Here is a 22,296-nt window from a genome sequence, read left to right on the forward strand (position 1 = left end):
ACACATGGAAGATGCCATTTTACCTGTTTTTGTAGCTATATATTTGGCTGCGTGATGGAAAAATACCTGACCTCTCTGGAGCCCAATTGGCGCTGACAGGTTGAGTCATGACAGGCTGCTGCCACAATAGGCAGACGAAGCTGCTGGTATGTGTTTTCAGGCCCCTTAAATAAACAGGCCAGCAGCAGCTCTGACCTGTGATTTACCAGAGGGGCTTGAATGAGAGGGCGCGTCACGGAGGTGTGGGTTTGACGGTGGCCAAGTGGTGATGGTCTATTGTTTAGGAGTCTTTGACATGTTGCCTGTGATGAGGTAATGGCAGAGAATGATTCTCCCTCCAACTCTTAAAATAGAACTAATCACCTTTTTACACACTGTAACACCATGTAGATGATGCAGGATCATCACAGGAGAAAAAAAATCAGGCTCTTTGAGACTTTATGTCCTCTCAAAATGTCATCGTATTTAGTTTTATCTCCATGGCTTTCATTAATTTTGGAGAGGCTGGAGCAATGGAAACGGCAGTGTTTTGTTGACCAAGCACAGCAATAAAAGACTATCCTTTTATTTGCAGCAGGCAATGTTATCTGTAGCAAGACTTTCCACTTTGCCAGCTGGCTCCATATGTTCCCCATGCTGTTGCCATACAACCAAATTTTGTCAACTGAGCAGTTGGGAGTATAGACAAAGACAATGTTAGCAGCTCATGAAGGTTGCTAGCATGTCAGTATGATATGCATTGTTGCACATTGTGGTTATTCCTTGTCAGAATGAATTCAGCAGTCAGTCACTATACAATATTTAGAGTCACTTATGTCTAAATAAATATTATACACTGAAACCTGCACAAGAGCTCCAAACATAAATGGGTTTCTAAATACTGCATAACACCAACTACAACAGCTAGAAAAGTCCTGTGATCTGTTGCCACCAACACTCAGGTGTGAGTCTTGTGAGTACTAGAAGCTGCCGGCTGTCACACATTGGTGTTACTGTCTCGCAATTAAACTAGTGAGCAATAATCTTTTCTTTTTAAAGTCATAAGGTATTTTCTCAAAAGTGTGTCTAGTTTTCTAATAGGCACCCATACCCTAAAATGATTCCAGGTCTAAATCCTTGCACTGGCCCCACTATCAGTTGTGTCAATAGCTATATTAGTCAATAGGATGCAAAACACATATTTTAGTTCCTAATCCTCTGAATATAGTGACATAAAACAAATTAAACCTCACTAAAGTAACTTAGTGTACTAAATTAGAGCTGAAATGACAACTCAATTGATAGAAAATTAGTCAGTATATATATATATATATATATATATATATATATATATATATATATATATATATATATATATATATATATATATATATATATATATATATATGCTGACTAATTTTCTATCAATTAATATATATATATATATATATATATATATATATATATATATATATATATGCTGACTAATTTTCTATCAATTGAGTTGTCATTTCAGCTCTAATTTAGTCGGTTGGTTATATTTATATTTATATATATATATATATATATATATATATATATATATATATAACCAACCCGCCCCAAAGTGTGAAGCTCGGCTGCCACAAATCTTCTACCCTTACTCTCAGCACTGGCTCCCCTCAAGGCTGTGTGTTGAGTCCTCTGTTGTACTCGTTGTACACACATGACTGTAATCATAAAGTTCGCCGACGACACCACACTTGTCGGACTCATCTCAGGTGGAGATGAGTCGGCCTATAGAGCAGAGGTCCACAGATTGGTCACATGGTGCAAAGAAAACAACTTGTCTCTCAACACCGGGAAAACCAAAGAACTAATCATAGACTTCAGGAAGTGCCATGCCGACCACCTCCCTCTTTTCATCAACGGGTACTCTGTAGAGAGGGTTCACAGCTTTAAATTCCTGGGAACCCTCATCTCGGACCAACTAACATGGACGGATAATACCACGGCAGTAGTAAAGAAGGCACAACAGCGCCTGTATTTCCTCAGACTTCTAAAAAAAAACGACCTGTCTGAAAAGCTACTGGTACTCTTCTACCGCTCCTGCATAGAGAGCATCCTGATGAACTGTGTGACTGTGTGGTATGCTGGATGCTCTGCAGCAGACAAAAAACGAATACAGAGAGTTATCAACACGGCACAGAAGATCGTTGGTTGTCCTCTTCCCTCGCCACCAAGATTACAAAAGACTGTTCTCACCCTGGTCACCCACTGTTTGAGCTCTTACCTTCAGGGAGACGCTACAGATGTCTAAAAACAAGGACTAGTAGATTTAGGAATAGCTTCTTTCCCGAAGCCATAACAGTCTTAAATTATGAAGCTAAACTTCTTAAACTTTTTTTAATGATGCGGTTTGCACAGTTACTCAGCGCTTTATCATTTTAGAATATTTATTAACCACTTAGTGTAAGAGTGGGCAAGTTGTGTTCTTATGCTTTTGTGTTATGGTTAGAATGTGCTGGTAGGAAAGACGTGATGGTACGAATGGTGAGTGTGTGTGTGTGTGTGTGTGTGTGTGTAATGAATGTGTCGTGAGATTAGTTTCACATATATCTTGTATTGTTTTATAATGATGCACCTTGATGATGTTTACATATATATTGTATGTTTATAATGATGAACCTTAATGATTTTTATATAGATACTATATGTTTTATAATGATGCACCTTACTAGAGTGGCTCTACAATCTCATTGTGTATATATATATATATATTAAGATAAAGATAAATTTTTTTATTGTTTTTTTTTAACATACAGAACAGACAAACACAATTGAACAATAACAACAACCCTCTACCACCCCCCACCCTCTGCGGTCTCGAGGAAAGAAAACAAACAAACAAAAAAACAAAAACAGGAATCACACCTTGCTCTATCACCCTCCTCTAATTCTTGTGCTGCTGTGTTTTTCCATAGGTCTATAGTCGATTTGGCTTTGTTAATCCTTGCTGTAGAGAGCTCAAGCATAACTCTGTCCGGAAAATACGCCAACCACTGTTTTATACACAGCGTGTGGGGGGTGGAGCCAGCGCTGAGCTATCATTTTATTGGTCGTGGTTGATCCAGCTAGCCAAACTTTCTTCTGTCTCCCAAGTAGGTGTAATTTAGAGTTATCATTAAGTAACAAAACAATCGGGTCAGTAGGAATTTTACATCCTATTACATCAGATATTATTGATGTTGTTTTATTCCAAAACTCATGCACCTGTTCACAGACCATGTGTAGGAAAGTTCCAGTTTGTTCAGGTTGACAGAACGTGCAATAGGGAGTAGGAATGGCTTTGGAGACGTATCTCTTCTGAGGAGTCCAATATGTTCTATGGCATATGTTGAAGTGGATCTGCTGGTGATTTGGGTTCTTGGAACAGTGGGAAATGTTGTCCCAAACTGTCTCCCAATTTATTACGTTCCCCTCCAGGCTCAGCTCTCGCTCCCATTTCTTTACTATTGGGAGTTCTCCTACAGATACTTGCATCAGTTTAGCATAAATCCTGGACACTAATCCTCTCACCGGAGAATCAACAAGCCATTTAATGAATTCAAGACTGTTCCCCCATGGCACTCCATAACATTTTAGGGCTGACCTTAAGCGAAGATAAAGGAAGAAGGATGTCTTAGGGATGTCAGCAAATATTTTGATTATTGTTTAAGTATTTTCTAAGCAAAAATTAAAACCAGCTTCTCAATTGTGAGGATTTGTTTCCTTCTACTGTTTTTTATATCAATGTAAACTGCATATCTTTTGAGTTTTACGAAATTTTACCAGGCATTTTTCACAATTTTCTGACATTGAGAAAACACTCAATGGATTAATTGAAAACAATTCTAATTTGCAGTACCAATGAAATAGCTCATAATAAGAAGCACTAGATTTGGACATCTCACGTCTCACGTCAAAGTCCTCGTTTAGTCCCTGGGGAGACTTCTGTGATACTGTTATACTACTTTGCATATCTACACGTGGCTTGTGTCTTATCATCTGTAACAGCCATAACTTTACTTGTTGCTGACGCTTGTAAGTGATGTGCTTGTCAAATATGCAGTAGCTAGCAAGCCCTGTCACTCCTCTCTCCTCTCAGTGATTGTGTGTGAACCCACCGCCATGTCTGAAGCTGTGGTGATGGAGCCCCCCATAGCAGGCGGCTTCCTGGAGTCTTCCTGTGGTGCAGGAGACGGCGCAGCCTCCCTCGATGACGTCATTGTGGATACAGCTAAGTACGTCCACACAAACGCAACCTGGACACTTTGACGCCGCTGTCTCGAGAGCTTTGGTTCCCACCCATGGGTGTTTGGAGACAAATCAGAGGGGTCCCATGAGGAACATTAAGTTAGAGAAGACCAACTTTTTTTCTGCTCCATCAATTAACGTTTATATTTTAGACGTTTTATCTTTGCTGTTAACTTCTTCTGACCTATAAAAATTTGTAAAATTAAATAATTTCAGAATGTATAAAATCACCTTTTTGTTCGAGCTGCTCACAGAAATACAGTATGTAACCTGTGGTGAGGGCTCGTGAGTTGTTTTATGAGTTATAAATGTTGGGAGCCACCAGTCTGGAGTCAGGTATCAACAAGGATTGCAAAACTACTAGCTTGGCTAGTTGTTGGTGCTTTTTGCACAAGCGTAGCATCCTGTCCTTTGTCTTTTACTAAGATTTGAGATGAAGATGACCACCCAGGGTAGAGCTCCAACGCTCAGTAGTAGTTCACATAATGTTAGTAGTTGTGCAGTTTCATTGTGTGTAGGAATACATTCCTGTCAGTGTAATCATAGTGGTTTTATCACTTTTGAAGCTTTAATTTAATACAATAATAATACCTAAACCTTACTCTAAGACTATTATTTTGAGTGTTAGCAAGATCTGCAGTTGACATGAAGGTATAATGTGTACTTGCAGGATGATGATGGTGAATTAATCTGTGTTGGGAGTCACAGTTTTCTGCAAATGACTCAGGGTGCAGGTTCAGATTTCTGGTTCTGGTTTTCCCCGAGGATGCGACGGTCCACTCTCCTGTGTTAAGTGGCATGTATTTTCCTTTCCCTGTCTTCAGTGAGTCTTCAGAGGAAGAGTCCTCAGGGGAAAGGGAAGAGGAGATTGGCACACATGACCAAGTCGCCAGCAGCACCAAGACTAGAGAGATCCCCACTGAACAGACCTCAAACACACAAACAGGTGAGGGCTAAAGAAAAGCCACCAGAGTGTGACTTGAATGTGTTTGTCTTTCTTGTCTTCCTCCCTGAACTCTCTAACACTTGTGAGGGTGGTGGAGCCGGAATAAAGTTATGTATCCAATATACATACACAAAACCGCGCTATATTCGAAGTTGGATCCAGTCACTGTGTTGGCTCTAGTCGCTGAAGTCAGCATTAGTGAACATGTTTTTTTCCTCTGACCTTCTTCTCTGAGGAAGTGAGCCAAAGGGAAGTTAGGGAACTCTATTCTTTGGCAGAACAACTTGACTTCCCTTTTCCTGTCTGCTTTTTCCAGTCCGCACTTTGACATTCCTTTCTGTCTTAGTCACTCAGGGAGAAATCCTGGCTGTACTTCTTATTTCGTATCTGATAATTTTCTTTTTGACTATGATGTGTACTTACAGGAACCTTCATTATTACCCTGTTAGGGAAGTTCATCTGTAAATAGTTTATTATATTAGTTTGGTTCCACAGGATTATACACTGAAATCATCTTTTCACTGGTTCTCAAAGAACTTTCTATTGAATTAAATTTAAATTGAACTGTGACTGTATATGTCTGCTGCCATAAGAAAACATGTATTGTATAACCAGCTAAAATCTACCATCATTTAGTTCATCCATCTGCAATACGACACCATGTATTATTGCAAACATCCTGCTGGCCGTCGGGTCAATGACACACTTTTCTTTCTGATTGTAAAACACTCAAGATGGAATTGGTGCTTTCCCACACTTTAATGAAAATCTACTGTTTATTGCAATTTGGGTTTTATTTTTGTAGCTTGCGCCATCAGTTCTATCGCTAATTATAATTTTGTAGTCACCAAAGTGATTGCTGAGGTCTCTGAATGTGGCAACATAGCTGCAAATAGGTCCAATGGTTAGATGATCAGACAGGTTGTAAACAAGCCAACAGTTTAGCCAGATCATCTTAACCACTTTATTTAAAGATGAAACCAAAGGTTAGAAATGTTGTTTAGAATCTCTCGCTTCACAGGAAACTGTGTGTGCAAACAACTCCAGCCAGTATGGTGGCTCAAAGTCGTTCTCTAAACTGTGATGGACATTTTATTTTCTCTTTCAAATAAGTTTGGCTGACATGGGGGTTTGTTTACAACCTGCATGAGGATCTGATTCATGTTTTTGAATTGTTAAAGCTTTAGTGCGTAACTTTTTGATATTACCGAACGTCCATTACATGTAGCCATTGCCAAATGAGTTGCTACAAAGCTAATTAAGACTGTATTGTATACTGTAGCTGTGTTTCTCAGTCTGGCTATGTTCAAAATATTGTGTCGTCCGGCGACTTTCGCTCGCAGAAACTTGAGTGAAGATAATTACCTCTTCTGAAGAGTCCATCATGTTTTTTTTAATCCTCTGTGTCCTCCTCGGCTACTAGCATCTGTGTGGAGGAGGGGTGGGGGTGGTGCGCGATCACCGAAGGCTTGTATCATGTAGATGTGCTGACAGTTTTGTTGTCATTACTCAGAATTCCTCATAGGGGTGACAAAAACTACACACTATAGCTTTAAACGTAAACAAATTTAACCATGTGGTTTTTTTTTTGTTCTTTGACAATGATTTCAAAAATATTTAAGATGTTCTTAATGCACTCCATTTATTTAAAATGTATGCTTTTTTTTATTTATACTAATAATGACAACACTTAATTTCTAGAGTGATTTTTCAAGTCACTCAAAGACACTTTATATGATAAATTGGATAAATTAACCTTTTATGTTTCATGTGAGAACGTAATAGTAAAAAAGCCTTTAAGGTATAATGGTTTGTAGGTAATATTGACTTGACCATTTTAAAGAGAAATGCATCCAGCCAACCTGGACATCACTGTGCATCCTGTGTGACTATTGCCAAAGGCTTAGATCAGGCTCGCTCATTTACTGAGTAGCCCCCCTGCTTGTTTGTACCTTTAAGAGCCAGAGGGTGTGGGGCTTCCCGTCTAAATACAAGGAGTCTGTTTCAACTCACATGAAGATTAAGGAAGAAAGCAGACAAGCAGAAAGTTTAGCTCTGCACGTTTCTTGTAATAATAGATCTGTCATTGAAATCTCTCGACAAGCGTTTGCTTATTTTTCTGAATATCTTTTTCCTCCAGTGAACGCCCAGCGCCCAAACTCCCTGCCAGTGCCAGCAGCAAGAGACCCCGGCCTCTGGACGTCACAGGGTGATGGAGAGGTGAAACTGAGGATGGGGGACTCCGGCCTGGCGGCTGAGACCCCTCTGACCGTCAACCAGATGTTGACCTCAGCTGTGGAGCGCTTTGGTGACTATACAGCTCTGAGCTGGAAGGAGGGCGAGCAGCAGAAGAGCCTGAACTACAGAGAATACCACCAGACCTGCCGCACCGCTGCCAAGAGCTTCCTTAAGGTAGTTTTTTTCTTTCTTTTTTTATAATCTATTGAGTAATCCAGTATGACTACAAGTCATATATGAAAGGATCAAAGCATCGTTGTTGTTACAATCATCTTTTGGGAGGATTTTAACAGCAAAAAACACCAAAACCTCCTTCTTTGTAGTAGTATTGATTGTCATAAAGCAATTAAACTGATTAGTTAATCAACAGAAGTTTAATCCATAGCTATTTACATAATTAATTCCTTGTGAAAGTACAATTTTAACCAAAAATGCCAAACATTCTCCAGTATGAGGTTTTTTCTTCTTTTCTGTTTAATATCGTCGTTAAATGAATATATTTGGGTTTTGGACGGCTTGTCGGACAAAATAAGACGTTGGAATAAGTAGGCTCTAGGAAATCATAATGGACATTTTTATAGACAAAATGACTAATCGCATAGTGACGGTGCTTATATAGATTATTTTATATTCTGCGTGGAAATTTAAGTGTATTATTTCAGATCTATCATTTGTTGCTTACACTGTATGCTTTAGTATAAAGCAAGCCAAGAGCAGTTCATTTTACAGATCAATGCTGGAAAAATCGGTGTTGCTTGGTGTTTTATATAAATGTATATGTGTTCTCAATTACACCTTTACCCTACCTTTTTAAAAGTAAGCAGAGACATACTGTATCTGTAAGGTTTATGCTTCCTTTTGTTTCTATTCACCCTGAGCAACAATTCTTCTACTTCAGTATTAAAAGGTCTAAGATTTCTGTTTTGTTTGAAACAATCAACTTCTGTTTGTTTTAAAGCCAGTCGAGACAAGACACGATGCATCACAAAGGAGTTTGGGAGAAATGTAAATGAGGCAGCTCAGGACAGGCCTCAGCTGTTGGTACAGGACAGAGCACGTCATTGTTTATTGTGAAACTCAACACAGTTAGTCAGCATGAAGACTCAGCAAAGCATCATGTTTAAAAGACATGAAGACATATTTACACGTGTCTCTCTGTACTTTAAACATATAAAATAACCTGAACCTCAACCTCCACACATGCTGACTCTTTGACATTCAACGTGACTCTCCATCAGCAGGATGGGCTTCAGATTTCACAACTCAAATTGTTTCTCAACTACTTTTGTGAAAGACTTGATAAGTTATTTAAAAATGCTCATGTATATCAGTTTCCATTACGGCAGTCTCATGTAATCTGCAACTTCCCCCAGTTTGAATCTGGCTGGAGACCTTTGTTGGGTAAATGCTAGATGTGTCAACATAGTTAGGTTTAGGCATGAGGAGTGGGGATCGGTTAGGGTAAGAACTACAGGGAAAGCCAATAGAAGGCAGAATGAGGCAAAAATAAGACGGGCCACGGGAGACGTCTAGCGGATCCGATCTAGCATCTACACCTTTTGTTGCCCGTCACCCTTCTTTCTTTATCCCACATTTCCTGCCTGCCTCTCAACTGTATACTTTCTAAAGGCAGAAAATCCCCCCAAATAAAAAAAACAAACAAAAATGAAATATATTTCTAACAGCCTAGAGGAAAGAGAGATTACACTCTACCTGCAATGTCCCAGCTAAATTATAAATGACCTCTGAAATTGAAATGAATAAATATTATTTCTAGGATTATTTAACAAAGTATTATTTTATTTATACTTAAAAAAAATATGTTTTGTTTTTCTACAGCTTGGTTTGCAGCGCTTCCACGGCGTCGGCATCCTGGGCTTCAACTCCGCGGAGTGGTTCATCTCTGACATTGCAGCTATTTTGGCAGGGTGAGTTTCATCTTCATCTCTGAATTTGTCAGTGATGAGCTCAGTGTTCTCTCACACAGTTTCAGTCCCAGCTCTGTGCTTATGTGTGTCTTCCATACCTGAGTGGTGCGATCCAAGACTGGAAATACAAGTTCACAACCTTCAGGTGTCTGATCACTGAGCACATAGCCTCATAGCTGAAAGACATTTCAGTATTAACAATCTTATTACAAGTATTAACAATCTAATTTTGATAATGAGTCACAGGGGCCATGTTTGAGTACATTTGCTGTTAATACTTATTTACTTAAGTGCACTTTTGAATGCAGGATTTGTACTTGTAATGGAGTAGTTAGCCTATACATTGTTGTATTGATCCATTTTATTTAAAAGGAATTGTACACAGATCACTTAACAGTAATCACAAGCCTTTCTTTTGTGGTGGTTGCAAAAATATTAAACATGGATGACCCCAACAGAAATCAAACTCATTCAATAAATTTTTCAACTAAAAGGAATCGAGAAATTGAGAAATTCTCCATCTGAGAAAACCAAACCCATTGATTGGTCAAGGCCAGATTTGTCTAACATGAGACAGGACATTGGGGGTTTTCGGGCCATCTGCCCAATTTGAGCCGTGATCATGATGACAATTTTTATTTACTGCCATTTCTGGAGAAATGCAAGAGTGCATTGAGGGAAAAGAGTTTATCAGAACGTACTGCAATGCACATGCTGATACTGTTTGCATATTCCCCAGTCTCCCACGCTTACCGGCTGCTCAATGCTGACACATACAACAGGAATGTATTGAAACTACAGTTAACTTGTCAAACCGGTTCTGATGAGCTGAAACACAGGTTTAGTTTTATAAATGCAGTAGTAGACTAATGTTGGCTGCAGGTCATCTTACTGAAAAACCCAAACAATGTTGCTAGGTTAAGGTGGATTCTATAGTTCCATCTTCACAAGGAACGAGACCGCTAAGAAAACAAAATGGAGAGAATAAAGAAAGTTAATGACGATACTTAAGTTGTTTTACCTAAAGACTCCCGCTGATCAATTAATGAAAACTGTGTACTACTCCACTAGAGACCTGTTTAAAAAAAAAAAAAAAAAACAGCACAGGTAAATGTAGGTCTGATCAAAGTTTGGAGCACGTTAAATGGTCTTACTGTTCTGTGAATTAAATTGAATATATCGTACAAGAGGTTTCTACAGTTTCCATAATTGCATAAGGGCAGAGTTTCATCTGAATCTTTGTAAATCTGAAAGTGAAACCGCTGAAAGTCTGAATCTCCTTTTTTATTTTTTATTGCTGCAGTGGGTTAGCTGTGGGCATCTACACGACCAACTCTCCCGACGCATGCCAGTATGTAGCAGAAAACTGCAAGGCCAATATCATCGTGGTGGAGAATCACAAACAGCTGCAGAAGATCCTTCAGGTGAGATCGGAATAAGTTGCATATAAACACTGGAAAACTATGAATTAAAGATAAAAAAGCAAGTTTTGTTTTGCTCAGATGTGACTGGGACCTCAAAAAGGCAAGGGGGAAAAAGAAATAGGTTTTTATAAAAGTTCCATGTGGATTAGTATTTTAGGTTTGTGACAAAAAGAAAAATTACACAACTGTTAGATGCAGGTGTACATACCACGTCTGTGGTATCGGTCTTCTGTGATATAAAGAGACAACTAGATGTTTTTCCAAACATGCAGTAGTTATTTGTTTTTCTAGCAATTCTTTTCCAGCTGTGAGCAACTCCTCCATTTCCTCTGTGCATTCCTTAGTGTGCTTCTATAGCACAATCAAAAAAAAATTGTCTGCATACTGACTTTTTTATTTTATTATTTTGTTTTCAGTGTCAACACTACATACAAAAAACCTGCTTAGAATTGGTATGCAGGATTGGATTGGAAACAACAAGCAACTGTTACATCCTTATTTAACTTTTTAGACTGATGTAGCAATCACTTGATCAATACAGTATTTGTCTTGTGTTTTGTCATAAAATTACATATATGTATAGCCAGTAGTGTAGAAATTAACCACGTTGTTGACAATCGCCTGCAGTTATGTACTTATTTAATTGTATTCTATTTGTTTACAGGTTGAAGACAAGTTGCCACACTTGAAAGCCATTATCCAGTACAAAGATGCACTAAAAGAGAAGAGACCAAATCTGTACACAGTAAGCACACAATATGTTCATGGCAAACATAAAAAAGATGGATTTAGTTAAAGAAGCATCATCTAATTGATTTTGTTTGTGGCCTGCAGTGGGCAGAATTCATGGAGCTCGGACGTGATGAGCCTGACGCACCCCTCAATGCCATCATCTCCAGCCAGAAGCCCACCCAGTGCTGCACGCTCATCTACACCTCAGGGACCACAGGCCAGCCCAAAGGAGTCATGCTCAGCCATGATAATGTAAGTCACATGAGCCAAGTGTGTTTTTACTTGTTGAGAATAGTAAGGTGTCACATTTTTTGGCCCCTGACACTGACAGCAGAAACACACTTGAGCTTAATTTATGTTCGCCGCGGTGTTCCAGGCGCCATAAAATGACGTCCGCACGGCTGTCGTTTCCAGCGCAAAGGCTCCGCGCATTGGTCGTGCGCCTCTGAGTTTTTGTAACTATGCGCGCGCTGCACTTTCAATTCAAAGCGGTCGGCTGGAAAGAGCAGATTCGTCTGTACAAACATCTGTGTGATTCTTCATGTACAGACCACATGGGAGTTAAAAAGCCTTAAATATGTGTAAGAGAGAGACAGCACACTGGGAAAAGAGAGTGGAAAAACATGAGAGATCGTTTAGGCAAAGCTAAAAAAAACTCCTCATGGAAAGAGTGTTCTTACCAGTGTTCCAGGCAGTCGTTTTGATTTGGAGATGAACAACAGTCATGTTAATGATTTAGAATAGATAAATGTAATGTTTCGCGGCACGTCAGTGTTTAACATGGATGTGTTTACTACTGTTGCCAGGCAGCTTGCTTCCCTTTCCTTCCGGTCTCTTCTTCTCTGCTACTTCTTGCTTATTTGCAGATCATTTTTTCTGTACGCCCTCTGGTGTTTCGGAGAATACTGCATCGAGCAATGCATTGGGCATACATGAGTCTGTGCATGCTCGTACCACGCGCACCATCTACGGCGGCCCGCGCACGGTGTCGTGCTCGAGTATACCCAGCGCTTTACACTGCTTGTTAGGCAGGTTTCTATTCAGACATGGATCAGCAAAATACCTCACGGAATTAAAATTACTTCATCTTTTAGTACTGTGTATTCAAGCCAATCCATGTGGACAGATGATGTGCTGTAGTCAGTGGTGGAATACAACCAAGAACATTTACTCATAAGTACTGCACTTGACTACAATTTTGAGGTACTTATTAAGTATTTCCATTTTATGCCAGTTTATACTTACTACTCCACTACTTCTCAGAGGGAAATATTGCACTTTTTATACCACTACATTTATGTGATAACTTCAGTTACTTTACTGATTCCGGTTATTAATACAAAATATAAATCAAATAAATGATGGTATATTGTTATGGATTAAACTACCCAGCAGTATATAAAGTAGTTCAAATCAGCACCTTTACCAGATGCAACACACACACACATTATTTTGAAATGAAAATCTCTCTTCGTACAGGGACAGAGCTACTTTTACTCAAGTAAAAGATTTGAGTGCTTCTCCCCACTGGCTGTAGTCCCGTTAAACCATATACTCATTAACTTGACACCTGGCTCTCTCAAACAATTAAAACTAGTTTTTCATTTATGCATTTTATTCTTGTCAAAGTTCACTTATAGAGGTATAAAACACTGGTCATAAACATTCACTGTTTTTGTTTATCTTGTACAAAACATGTCTCTATGTGGCCTCCCATACTTAAAACAATTAAGATACCTCAACCTTATTCTTCTCTCCTGCTCAGATAACTTGGACCGCGCTCTCCACCAGCCGCCACGTGCGTCTGACAGACGCCACTCGTGCTCAGGAGGTGGTGGTCAGCTACCTGCCGCTCAGCCACATCGCTGCGCAGATGGTCGACATCTGGGTCACCATGAGGGTCGGGGGGGCCACCTTCTTCGCGCAGCCAGATGCACTGAAGGTGAGATACATCAGCTGTGTTTATGTTATATGTTGTGAAAGGCACACAAAAAAAAAATGAACACCCAAAATTGTAAAATAAATCAATTATGCTACTTGCACACTGGTCACTTCATATTTAATATCTAATATTATAATTTTTTTTATTTATTTATATATATATATATATATATATATATATATATATATATATATATATAATACACACACACTATGTATGTAGGTTGTAAATTGTATTCTACAATTGTATATACAGTACATGTAGATTCTTGTTCATTCATCTAAGTATATTTTTTAGTAGTTCTGGCATTTTTTTTTAAATCTTTGCCATCTTATTTTATTTCATCTTATTTATTATTTCTAGTATATTTCTTGTGTGTGTGTATGTCCTTGGTGATGCTGCTTGTAACTTGTAATTTCCCAATTTGGGATTAATAAAATCAATCTAAAATATATGGCCCATTATTAGCTGCAGAGATTTATACATTATTCTGAATATTGAACATATGAACATTGAGCATTTTCATAGAAGGAAAAACGGGCCATTTGAATTCAGCAGCTGACGCAACATTAGGCCTGTCACGATAGTCAATAAATCAATTAATCGCATGATAAAAAAAATGAGCTCGATAATTTTTCAGTCGCATCGTCTTTGTGGGGGCGGGACTCCAGGCGGCAAGAGAGAGACAGAAAACGCTAGTTGAGAGTTGGGGCAGGGTTTCCCGCAGCACTTTGCAGTTAAGGCGGCGTCAAAAAACTAAAAAGTATATGAGCGATATCAACCGTGTTACTCGGCGTCCTGTTTTCTCCCTTTCATTTCAAACCACACAGCTGACAACCTGCAGGTGGGGGACAGGCTCGGACATACAAGTGGTTTCAGGAAAGTGGCTGCATGTGTCCGACAATGCACAGGTGTGTGTGTGTGTGTGTGTGTGTGTGTGTGTGTGTGTGTGTGTGTGTGTGTGTGTGTGTGTGTGTGTGTGTGTGTGTGTGTGTGTGTGTGTGTGTGTGTGTGTGTGTGTGTGTGTGTGTGTGTGTGTGTGTGTGTGTGTGTGTGTGTGTCCGCGTCCGCGTCCGCGTCCGCCCGAAGCTCCGACCTGCAGAGGAGCAGAAGCCGCACCTTCACCAAAATGAAGACTGAAAAACAGAACTATTTTGGTACAAACATTTACTCGCCGTGTGGCAGATAGATAAAATGTATTAATTATATATTATTTAAATGTAATATTTAGTGTTAAATAATTGTAAAATGTAGTACAGTCTGTAGTCTATCGCACAAACACTAAAGGAATGCAGCAAACGTTTGACAGCCAGTAGGCTATGAATCGCCTGGGAGAACATACGTGTCACAAACGGCAATTCCACAACTGTACATCAGTGTGAAAGACGACATACTAAAGGAGATCAAAGACATATTGTGGATATTTAAAATGTTTTCCAGTTCCAGTGTTCAATATTCTTTAGAAATAAAAGTGTATTGATCTTTGAAAAGTGTACCTGCATTATTATGCCATTATCATTAGATGCAAATTGGTCTCAACGACAATATTATCGTTTATCGCAATAATTTCTGGGACAATTTATCGTCCAGCAAAGTTTGTTATCGTGACAGGCCTACGCAACATTCATTAACGCAGTATATCTTTGATATATTTAGATAATCAATATATCTTTGATATACAGTGTTGTTTAATAGAGAAGTAGAGGACAAACTGTAAATAACATTTCATTTTGATGAATTTGATTTGTAATAATTTTATTAAAAATACTAATCCAGTTTAACATTCAGTTTATTCATTTTGCTTACATTACTGTACACCCGTCTAACCCAAATTTATGATTGCTATACATCCAATAATATAAGTATCCCGAGGGTGGATGTGTGGGTGACCTATAGATATGGTAAAGCTACTTTTTCATGCAATTCCAAGAACCTGTCAGGTTGTGGCAGGTTTAATTTCCTAAAACAGCATGTGATATTTGTGTTGAAACTTTGCTTTCTTTTTTCATCAGGGCTCTCTGGTAAACACCTTGAAAGAAGTGCGTCCCACAGCCTTCATGGGCGTCCCACGTGTCTGGGAGAAGATGCAGGAGAAGATGAAGTCTGTCGGAGCAAAGTCTTCGACTGTGCGCAGGAAACTGGCTGCCTGGGCCAAAGATGTCGGCCTGCAGACTAATCTGACCAAGATGAATCAGTACGTACACGTTATGAAATTACAGCTTTATTCAGAAAAAACCTATTTAGAAATCACTCCTGGTTCCTGTTTCCATGCTTTGGTTTTGTCTTTTTACCGAAATGTTAATTTTGAAATGTTAGTACTTCCCTCTTTCTGTATGAGACCACTGTGATTATGGGAATATTGGGAAAGCATGTATGTATTTTGACATTTGTTAATTAGCACTAAAGACAAATAAAGTACAGCTGAGGCTGATGGGGAATTATGTCAGTTTTGCAGGAATTGGTCACACACAGTATTGATTAATTTAATTTTCGACCTGATGGTGGCCCTAGATGGAAAGTGAAAGAATCACATTTATTACAATTCATCCTAAGGTGAACATTTATGTCTACCAAATTGTATGGCAATCCATCTAAAAGTTGTTGAGATATTTCACTGAAAATCACAAATGTCAACCTCATGGTTGCGCTAGAGGAAAATTCCAACAGACTGGCTGCCATCCCTAGAGCCAATGCTGCTAGCGTAGCTCGAAAAACACTCACACTCACACTGTTTTTTTGTCTTTCCTCAGAAGCGGAGCAGCTGGCCGCACACCGCTCAGCTATCAGTTAGCCAAAAAGATTGTGTTCAAAAAGGTGCGTAAGGCTCTGGGCCTGGACCGCTGCAACAAGTGCTACACTGGCGCCGCTCCCATCACCAAAGACACCCTGGAGTTCTTCCTCAGCCTGGATATTCCTCTGTACGAGCTGTACGGCATGAGTGAGAGCACTGGACCTCACACCATCTCCGCCTCTGATGCCTTCAGGCTCACCAGGTACATTTTTCTTTTTACTTCAATTTGATTTGATTCTTTTTGCATTGACAAATCAGAGCCAACTCAACACATGTGCTTGCTGGTGAATTTTAAAAGATGTTTTGTCCTGCAGTTGTGGTAAAGAAATCCCAGGGTGCAAGACGAAGCTGCACAACCCAGACGAGGAGGGAAACGGTGAGATCTGCTTCTGGGGCCGTCACGTCTTCATGGGTTACCTCAACATGGTCGACAAGACGGAGGAGGCTCTCGATGCAGAGGGTTGGCTACACTCGGGTGACCTGGGCAAACATGACCAGAATGGGTTCCTCTTCATCACCGGAAGAATTAAAGGTACTTATTCTATATTCCTTGTAGAGCTTGACAACACTCAAACAGATGAATTAGAATGAATTATGAATTAGATCTTCTTTACAGCCTCCAAAAAAATTATGGATTCAGTGTCCCTGTACATTTTTCTTCATCCGTGACCGATTAAACATGTCGTGACGTAACCTGTGTGTGCGTGTGTTTTTGTATTTGATTTTTAGAGCTGATCATCACAGCAGGAGGAGAGAACATCCCTCCTGTTCCTATCGAGGATGCGGTGAAGGAGGCCGTGCCGCTGATTAGCAACGCCATGCTGATCGGAGACAAGAGGAAGTTTCTGTCTATGCTGCTCACCATTAAGGTAAACTGAGACCTGACACAATATGCATAAAACTCTTTGTACGCGCAAATGCAGCGATATGCATTGTTTTCGTCATATTTATAAAGCCACACGTATGCCTGGTTCCATTTTTATAAATCTCAATCATTTGTGGAACAAGGTGCACGAGCCTCATTTCCACTCCCACAGTTGGCCATTAATAGATGTAGACGTATCACTCATTTACATCGATGACTTACTGACGCCCCTAGAGAGATCTGTCAATAAGGACTGCAGTGTCACAGACTGTGCTGCATCAGTGAGGTTCTGTCGCCTGTACTACTAATCCATGACATGTACCTGTAAACTATCATTGTTGTGATATCTCAGTCTTCATTATTTAACGTTAGGATGATCAATGATTAATTTATAGCGCTCATATTAAAACAGACTTTACAAAGTGCTTAACAATTAAGGATTCAGTTAAAAGTTCATTGACGGGGAAATGACGGCTCAAATGTAAATAAAAATGATCAAATGTGTCCCTCATAAATCATTTAAAAATAAGTATAAATGCACCTTTGCCCAGAGCGCTGTGTGTACTGCTATTTTCCCGGATTGTTCTTTCATGTCCACCTTATTTCAACCTCCACGATCTTTTAGAAAACTGTGTACACCTGGTCTAAAGCAGGTTTGAGGTGCACACTTACCTCTTAATAATACCAGTTTATGTGTTGGAAATGGTGTATGCAGGTTACATCTGGCCCCTGGTGTAGACTTTACAGCATGCATGGTTCTGTTTGTGCACATTAATCACAGTTGAAGTAGAGGACAGCAGGGCACTGTAATGAGAAAGGGAAACTGCACTTGTGTAGATAACACAGGATGTAACAGGCTGTTGAACAGAGTGAAGGCTATCAGATGGAGACCAGAGCTGTAAGTTGTCAGCAACACTGTATCTGAGCCTAGTAAACCTCCAATCTGTATACAATATCTCAGAAAGAGTAATATCCTCTTAACTGATGAAAAAGAACCGTAACAAGTGAAGCTCCGGCTTCTTAGACATTTATTGTCAGATGCTGCCATCTAGTGGGCTTTAGGGAAAACCGACCCCAATTCCAAATTTGAAGTGCATCAATGCTTAAAGTTGCATTGACAAATGTAAAAGTATAGTTATTTAGGCAATAACATTTAAAATGTTTGCTCCAGTGCCAGGTAAACGCAGAGTCAGGAGATCCAGAGGACGAGCTAACACCGGAAGCTGTTGAGCTGTGCCGGAAGCTGGGCAGCAACGCCACACGAGTCTCCGAGATCACAGGCAGCCGAGACCGGGCGATCCACGCCGCCATTCAGGAGGGAATCAACCGAGTCAACGAGAAGGCCGTCTCCAACGCTCAGCGCATTCAGAAGTGGATCATTCTGGATCGGGATTTCTCCCTTACAGGAGGAGAGCTGGGTGAGTGGGATGGCGGGGACCGGGTGTGCTGATTAGGGGGTCTTTAGTCTGGGGAGCTTTATTTTGCAGGAGGAAGAGTGCAATCTATCTCATGCATGTGTGGAATTCACAATGGAGAGTCTAATGCTTGAAATATCCTTCCTGAGCCACTTATGTGATGATAGGGTATCGTCTAACTCAGTGGTTTCAACCTCTTTGAGATTAATACGTCTCTATGGGTTGTTGGATCGAAGAGCAATTTCCTGACTGTTTCCTTTGAAAACTGTATTGAGGCCTAGCGTGGTAAAACTTAGAAACGATTAGTTGATCAACAATCAATTATTAAGTTCAGTAGTTGACTAATAGTTTGTCATTTCTCAAGCCAAAACGCCTTTCTAACTTTCTCTAATTCCAGCCTCTCAAATGTGAAGACTTGTTGCTTTTCTTTATCATATGTGATGATATACTGAATATCTTTTGGTTTGGGGAAAAAACAAGCTTTTCTTACCCCAATAATCATCTTGTGACCCCCAGGTTGGAAACCATTGATCTAATGAATCCCTTTAGCCATGCTTTACTCGTCGTGTTACTATAATCTACTACATTATCAAGAGTCGTATGTATTCGCTTACATCAGAATTGCAGTGGGAACTGCGCATCTGGGATTTTTGACTCACTGTTACACAAATAAATCAATTTGCCATTTGTGTTTCTTCATAACTTTTAGAAATAAATGCAATTATTTTAGCTGTAGAAATGTGCCATTATGCTAAACTCTGACTTTGAGTCCCCTGCAGACTGAAGTTAAACCTCAGATACAACAACCTCCAGGGTTGAAAAATTGTTTAGCCCAGTGGAAAGTGTCTTTTTTTTTTTTTCCGACGCGTTGATGTAGAGCCCAATAGTTTCTGTGATAACAGAATCATGGACGGAATCGCGAAATTGAGAAATAAAAAAAAGCTATAAGACAGATTCCATAAGGCCCTACATTAAGTCAGTGCTAAAAGCTGACTGGAGATTTGAAAATATGACTAGGCCTAAGTTTCCAACCGAGCCGCCCCACCGTTACTGTAGTAGCACCAGGCTTGCAATATACTGGGGGAAAGCCTGACCTCTTGTGGAGTTTAGATGACCTCCACAGGACAAAGCGACTGGATTTAGACTAAATCTCGAGTGAAAAGTTTAAACCAGGGGTCTTCAACGTTTTGTTTTTAGCAAAGAATCCCGTAACTGAAAGAGAGACGGAACAGGGACCCTCTGTTACATATATTGTATAGAATGAATTAACCTATTAAACTGGGCCTACAATAACTTGTAGAGTGACCTAAAACCTTTATACATACCTTTTTAGTGCATAGAATAGTAAGCCAATAAAATAGCCTAATAATTGTTAACATTATTTTATAAATCAGGTTTTAATGTCAAACATACATGTAGCATAGTGAATCCTTAGGATTAACTGTATCTGTGGGTGGCTACCTTAGTCACTACTACTTACCTAAAGCCAGTATGCAGTGGGGATTTAGATTTGCTAATAATATGTTGGATTCATGTTACAGGACCATTCCGGAGCAAAATGAACCTAGGGGTTAATAACCTATGTGTACAGAGTCGAACGTTCGCTGGGATCTGTTTTCATGCTAATCGAATGCGTCTCTAGCTTTAAACAAGCTACCGCAAACCGGTGGTTAGCTGCTAACGCTAGCTTTCGGGGTAGAGGGTAAATCGCTATTTCTACACCACTAACAAGGCTCAAAATAGCACCACACTTCAACGGTAGCATAATGAGGGTCCCTACATGTAAACCGAAGCATTGAGAACTTTGTAAGTGTACAGACAGTTTATTAAAAAGAAGTTTAGAAAGACAGTAGCGTGTTTACATGCGGGTGCCATCTTGGAAAACAGTCATGAGTATAAAATAGCGATTTACCCTCTCCGGAATTGTCCTTTTTAAGACTTTTTAATTTTGGAAAAAACTTTAAAAAATTAACAGTAATTTGGAGGCCCCCCTGCATTGACTCTGAGGACCCCCTAGGGGCCCCGGACTCCATGTTGAAGATGCCTGGTTTAAACTACAGCTTCTGGAGGTCAAAGCAATGGAGTTTAAGAGTGCCCGTGTTTAACAATATGAATTCCTTGCTTGTTCAACAGGCCCGACCATGAAGCTGAAGCGGCCGGTGGTGATGAAGATGTACAAGGAGCAGATAGAGAACTTTTATAAGGAGCTGGCGACTCCAACGACCCCCGACAACCCGCTGCCTGCCAAATAGAGCTGCTCCTCCACCTGTGGGTAGATCCAGACTGTCTGAGTTAGCATGCAGACGCACCCCACCTCATTTATCAAACCATTCTTCTCTTGTAAAAAAAAAAAAAAAAAATGTTTTGATTGCCTTAAGTTTTGCTCGTTTTGTCTTGTGGGCGCTGTACAAAAAGGAAAGCAGAAATAAGACGCCATTGTGAAATAGCTTTATGATTTTGAAGACGTTCTCAATAAGCTGAAATAAACTATTTATTTGGATTACTGGGATGAACTGTAATATCGTATAGGTGAAGTAGCAGCAGCAGCTGTAAGTAAGAAAAGTTTATTGCACTGCATTACTTGCCATAGAGACAGAATCCAAAACAAATTCATAGGACGTTTTTAAAGAAGTACAGTAATGTTGTTAAACAAGTTTTTTTTTTTTTTTTTTTTTTCTTAATTTATTTTCGGTTTGCCAAAGATTACACAGGCCAAATGAGCTTCAAATGAAGGAAAGATTGCTAGAAAAGACTCCATTTGTAATTTAGCGATCATTTCCAAATGGTTACTGGCCTTTTACGTGTATTTGGTGGTTTTCTTTTGTCTTTGTCAGGGTGTCGAACCAATAATTTATTTTGTACATGTTTTCAAAATGCCAAACGTTCGCTGCAAAGTTAGTTGCTTAGTTGGTGTATTGAAATTTATTTCACAACTAGGCATCCAAATTTTGTTTTTCATACTGTAAAACACGTCATTGAAGCCATATCTATTGCCTTTTGTAATTGTAAAGTCAGACTCTGTTCTGTATGCTGACTTGATGCAGACCGTTACACACCTGCCTGGTCCTGTTGAACTGTTTTCAACAGTCCTTCTGTGTGTCCACCTGCTGTGATTTCTGTGGAATATTGTAAATATGTTTTGCCTACATCATCATCTGTCACTTGTTTTAACTTTACAGTACACTTCATTTTTTCAGCCATTTAATTCCCGTACTGGGAAATGTACATAAATTAGATTTATGGCAAATATATCAACTGGCCCATTGCAATCCCTTCTGCATCATACATAAATATTCAAATGCTCAAGGTTTTGATCCAGAGAATACATGTCTTTAGCTTCCTTGAAGACCTTGCATACATCTTCAGAGAAAAGGAAGATTTAAAAAGGAAGCAAAAGAGGTTGTCACACTCCAAATGGCTGATCTAGTATATGAAGTAATTGTATATAATAAGCATATCGTAGGTATTTGTAGTACTTGATAGTTCAAAGTGAAGGTGGGTTTGTCAGTTATGGTTCGCTCAAAGTAACTGATGTTCAGGGTAAACAAAACAATTGATGCGTATATAAAGTTTAATAAGGAAATGACGGTGATTCAGTGTGTCTGGATTTACCTGACCTGTAAGAGCTGATGCTGTTAACAATATCAGGGTTGAATGATGGAAACGTGCATGAATCTGCAGGAGGAAAAGGAAGCAGGCTTGTTTCCATCTACAGATTTGAATGTTTGATCAGTTACGGAATAAAAGTTGATAAAGCTGAA

General features: G+C 39.5%; 1 protein-coding gene across 3 annotated transcripts in view; it reads left to right on the forward strand.

Annotated features, from left to right (window-relative positions):
- acsbg2 (acyl-CoA synthetase bubblegum family member 2) overlaps positions 1-22,296 on the forward strand; it is a 29,646-nt gene extending 7,350 nt beyond the window's left edge. For 2 of the 3 annotated variants that reach the window (XM_039810666.1, XM_039810665.1), the window contains 14 exons: positions 4,106-4,241; positions 5,079-5,200; positions 7,341-7,612; positions 9,278-9,366; positions 10,670-10,790; positions 11,455-11,535; positions 11,625-11,774; positions 13,288-13,464; positions 15,477-15,658; positions 16,215-16,457; positions 16,570-16,787; positions 16,985-17,124; positions 18,292-18,538; positions 20,669-22,296. In XM_039810666.1, the coding sequence (XP_039666600.1) occupies positions 4,129-4,241; positions 5,079-5,200; positions 7,341-7,612; positions 9,278-9,366; positions 10,670-10,790; positions 11,455-11,535; positions 11,625-11,774; positions 13,288-13,464; positions 15,477-15,658; positions 16,215-16,457; positions 16,570-16,787; positions 16,985-17,124; positions 18,292-18,538; positions 20,669-20,787 (2,274 nt within the window). In that variant the 5' untranslated portion in view covers positions 4,106-4,128 and the 3' untranslated portion in view covers positions 20,788-22,296. The remainder of the gene's footprint in view (positions 1-4,105; positions 4,242-5,078; positions 5,201-7,340; positions 7,613-9,277; positions 9,367-10,669; positions 10,791-11,454; positions 11,536-11,624; positions 11,775-13,287; positions 13,465-15,476; positions 15,659-16,214; positions 16,458-16,569; positions 16,788-16,984; positions 17,125-18,291; positions 18,539-20,668) is intronic. The other variant, XM_039810667.1, reaches the window with a different exon arrangement.

Source organism: Perca fluviatilis, chromosome 9 (genome assembly GCF_010015445.1).
Source record: "Perca fluviatilis chromosome 9, GENO_Pfluv_1.0, whole genome shotgun sequence".
Taxonomy (NCBI): domain Eukaryota; kingdom Metazoa; phylum Chordata; class Actinopteri; order Perciformes; family Percidae; genus Perca; species Perca fluviatilis.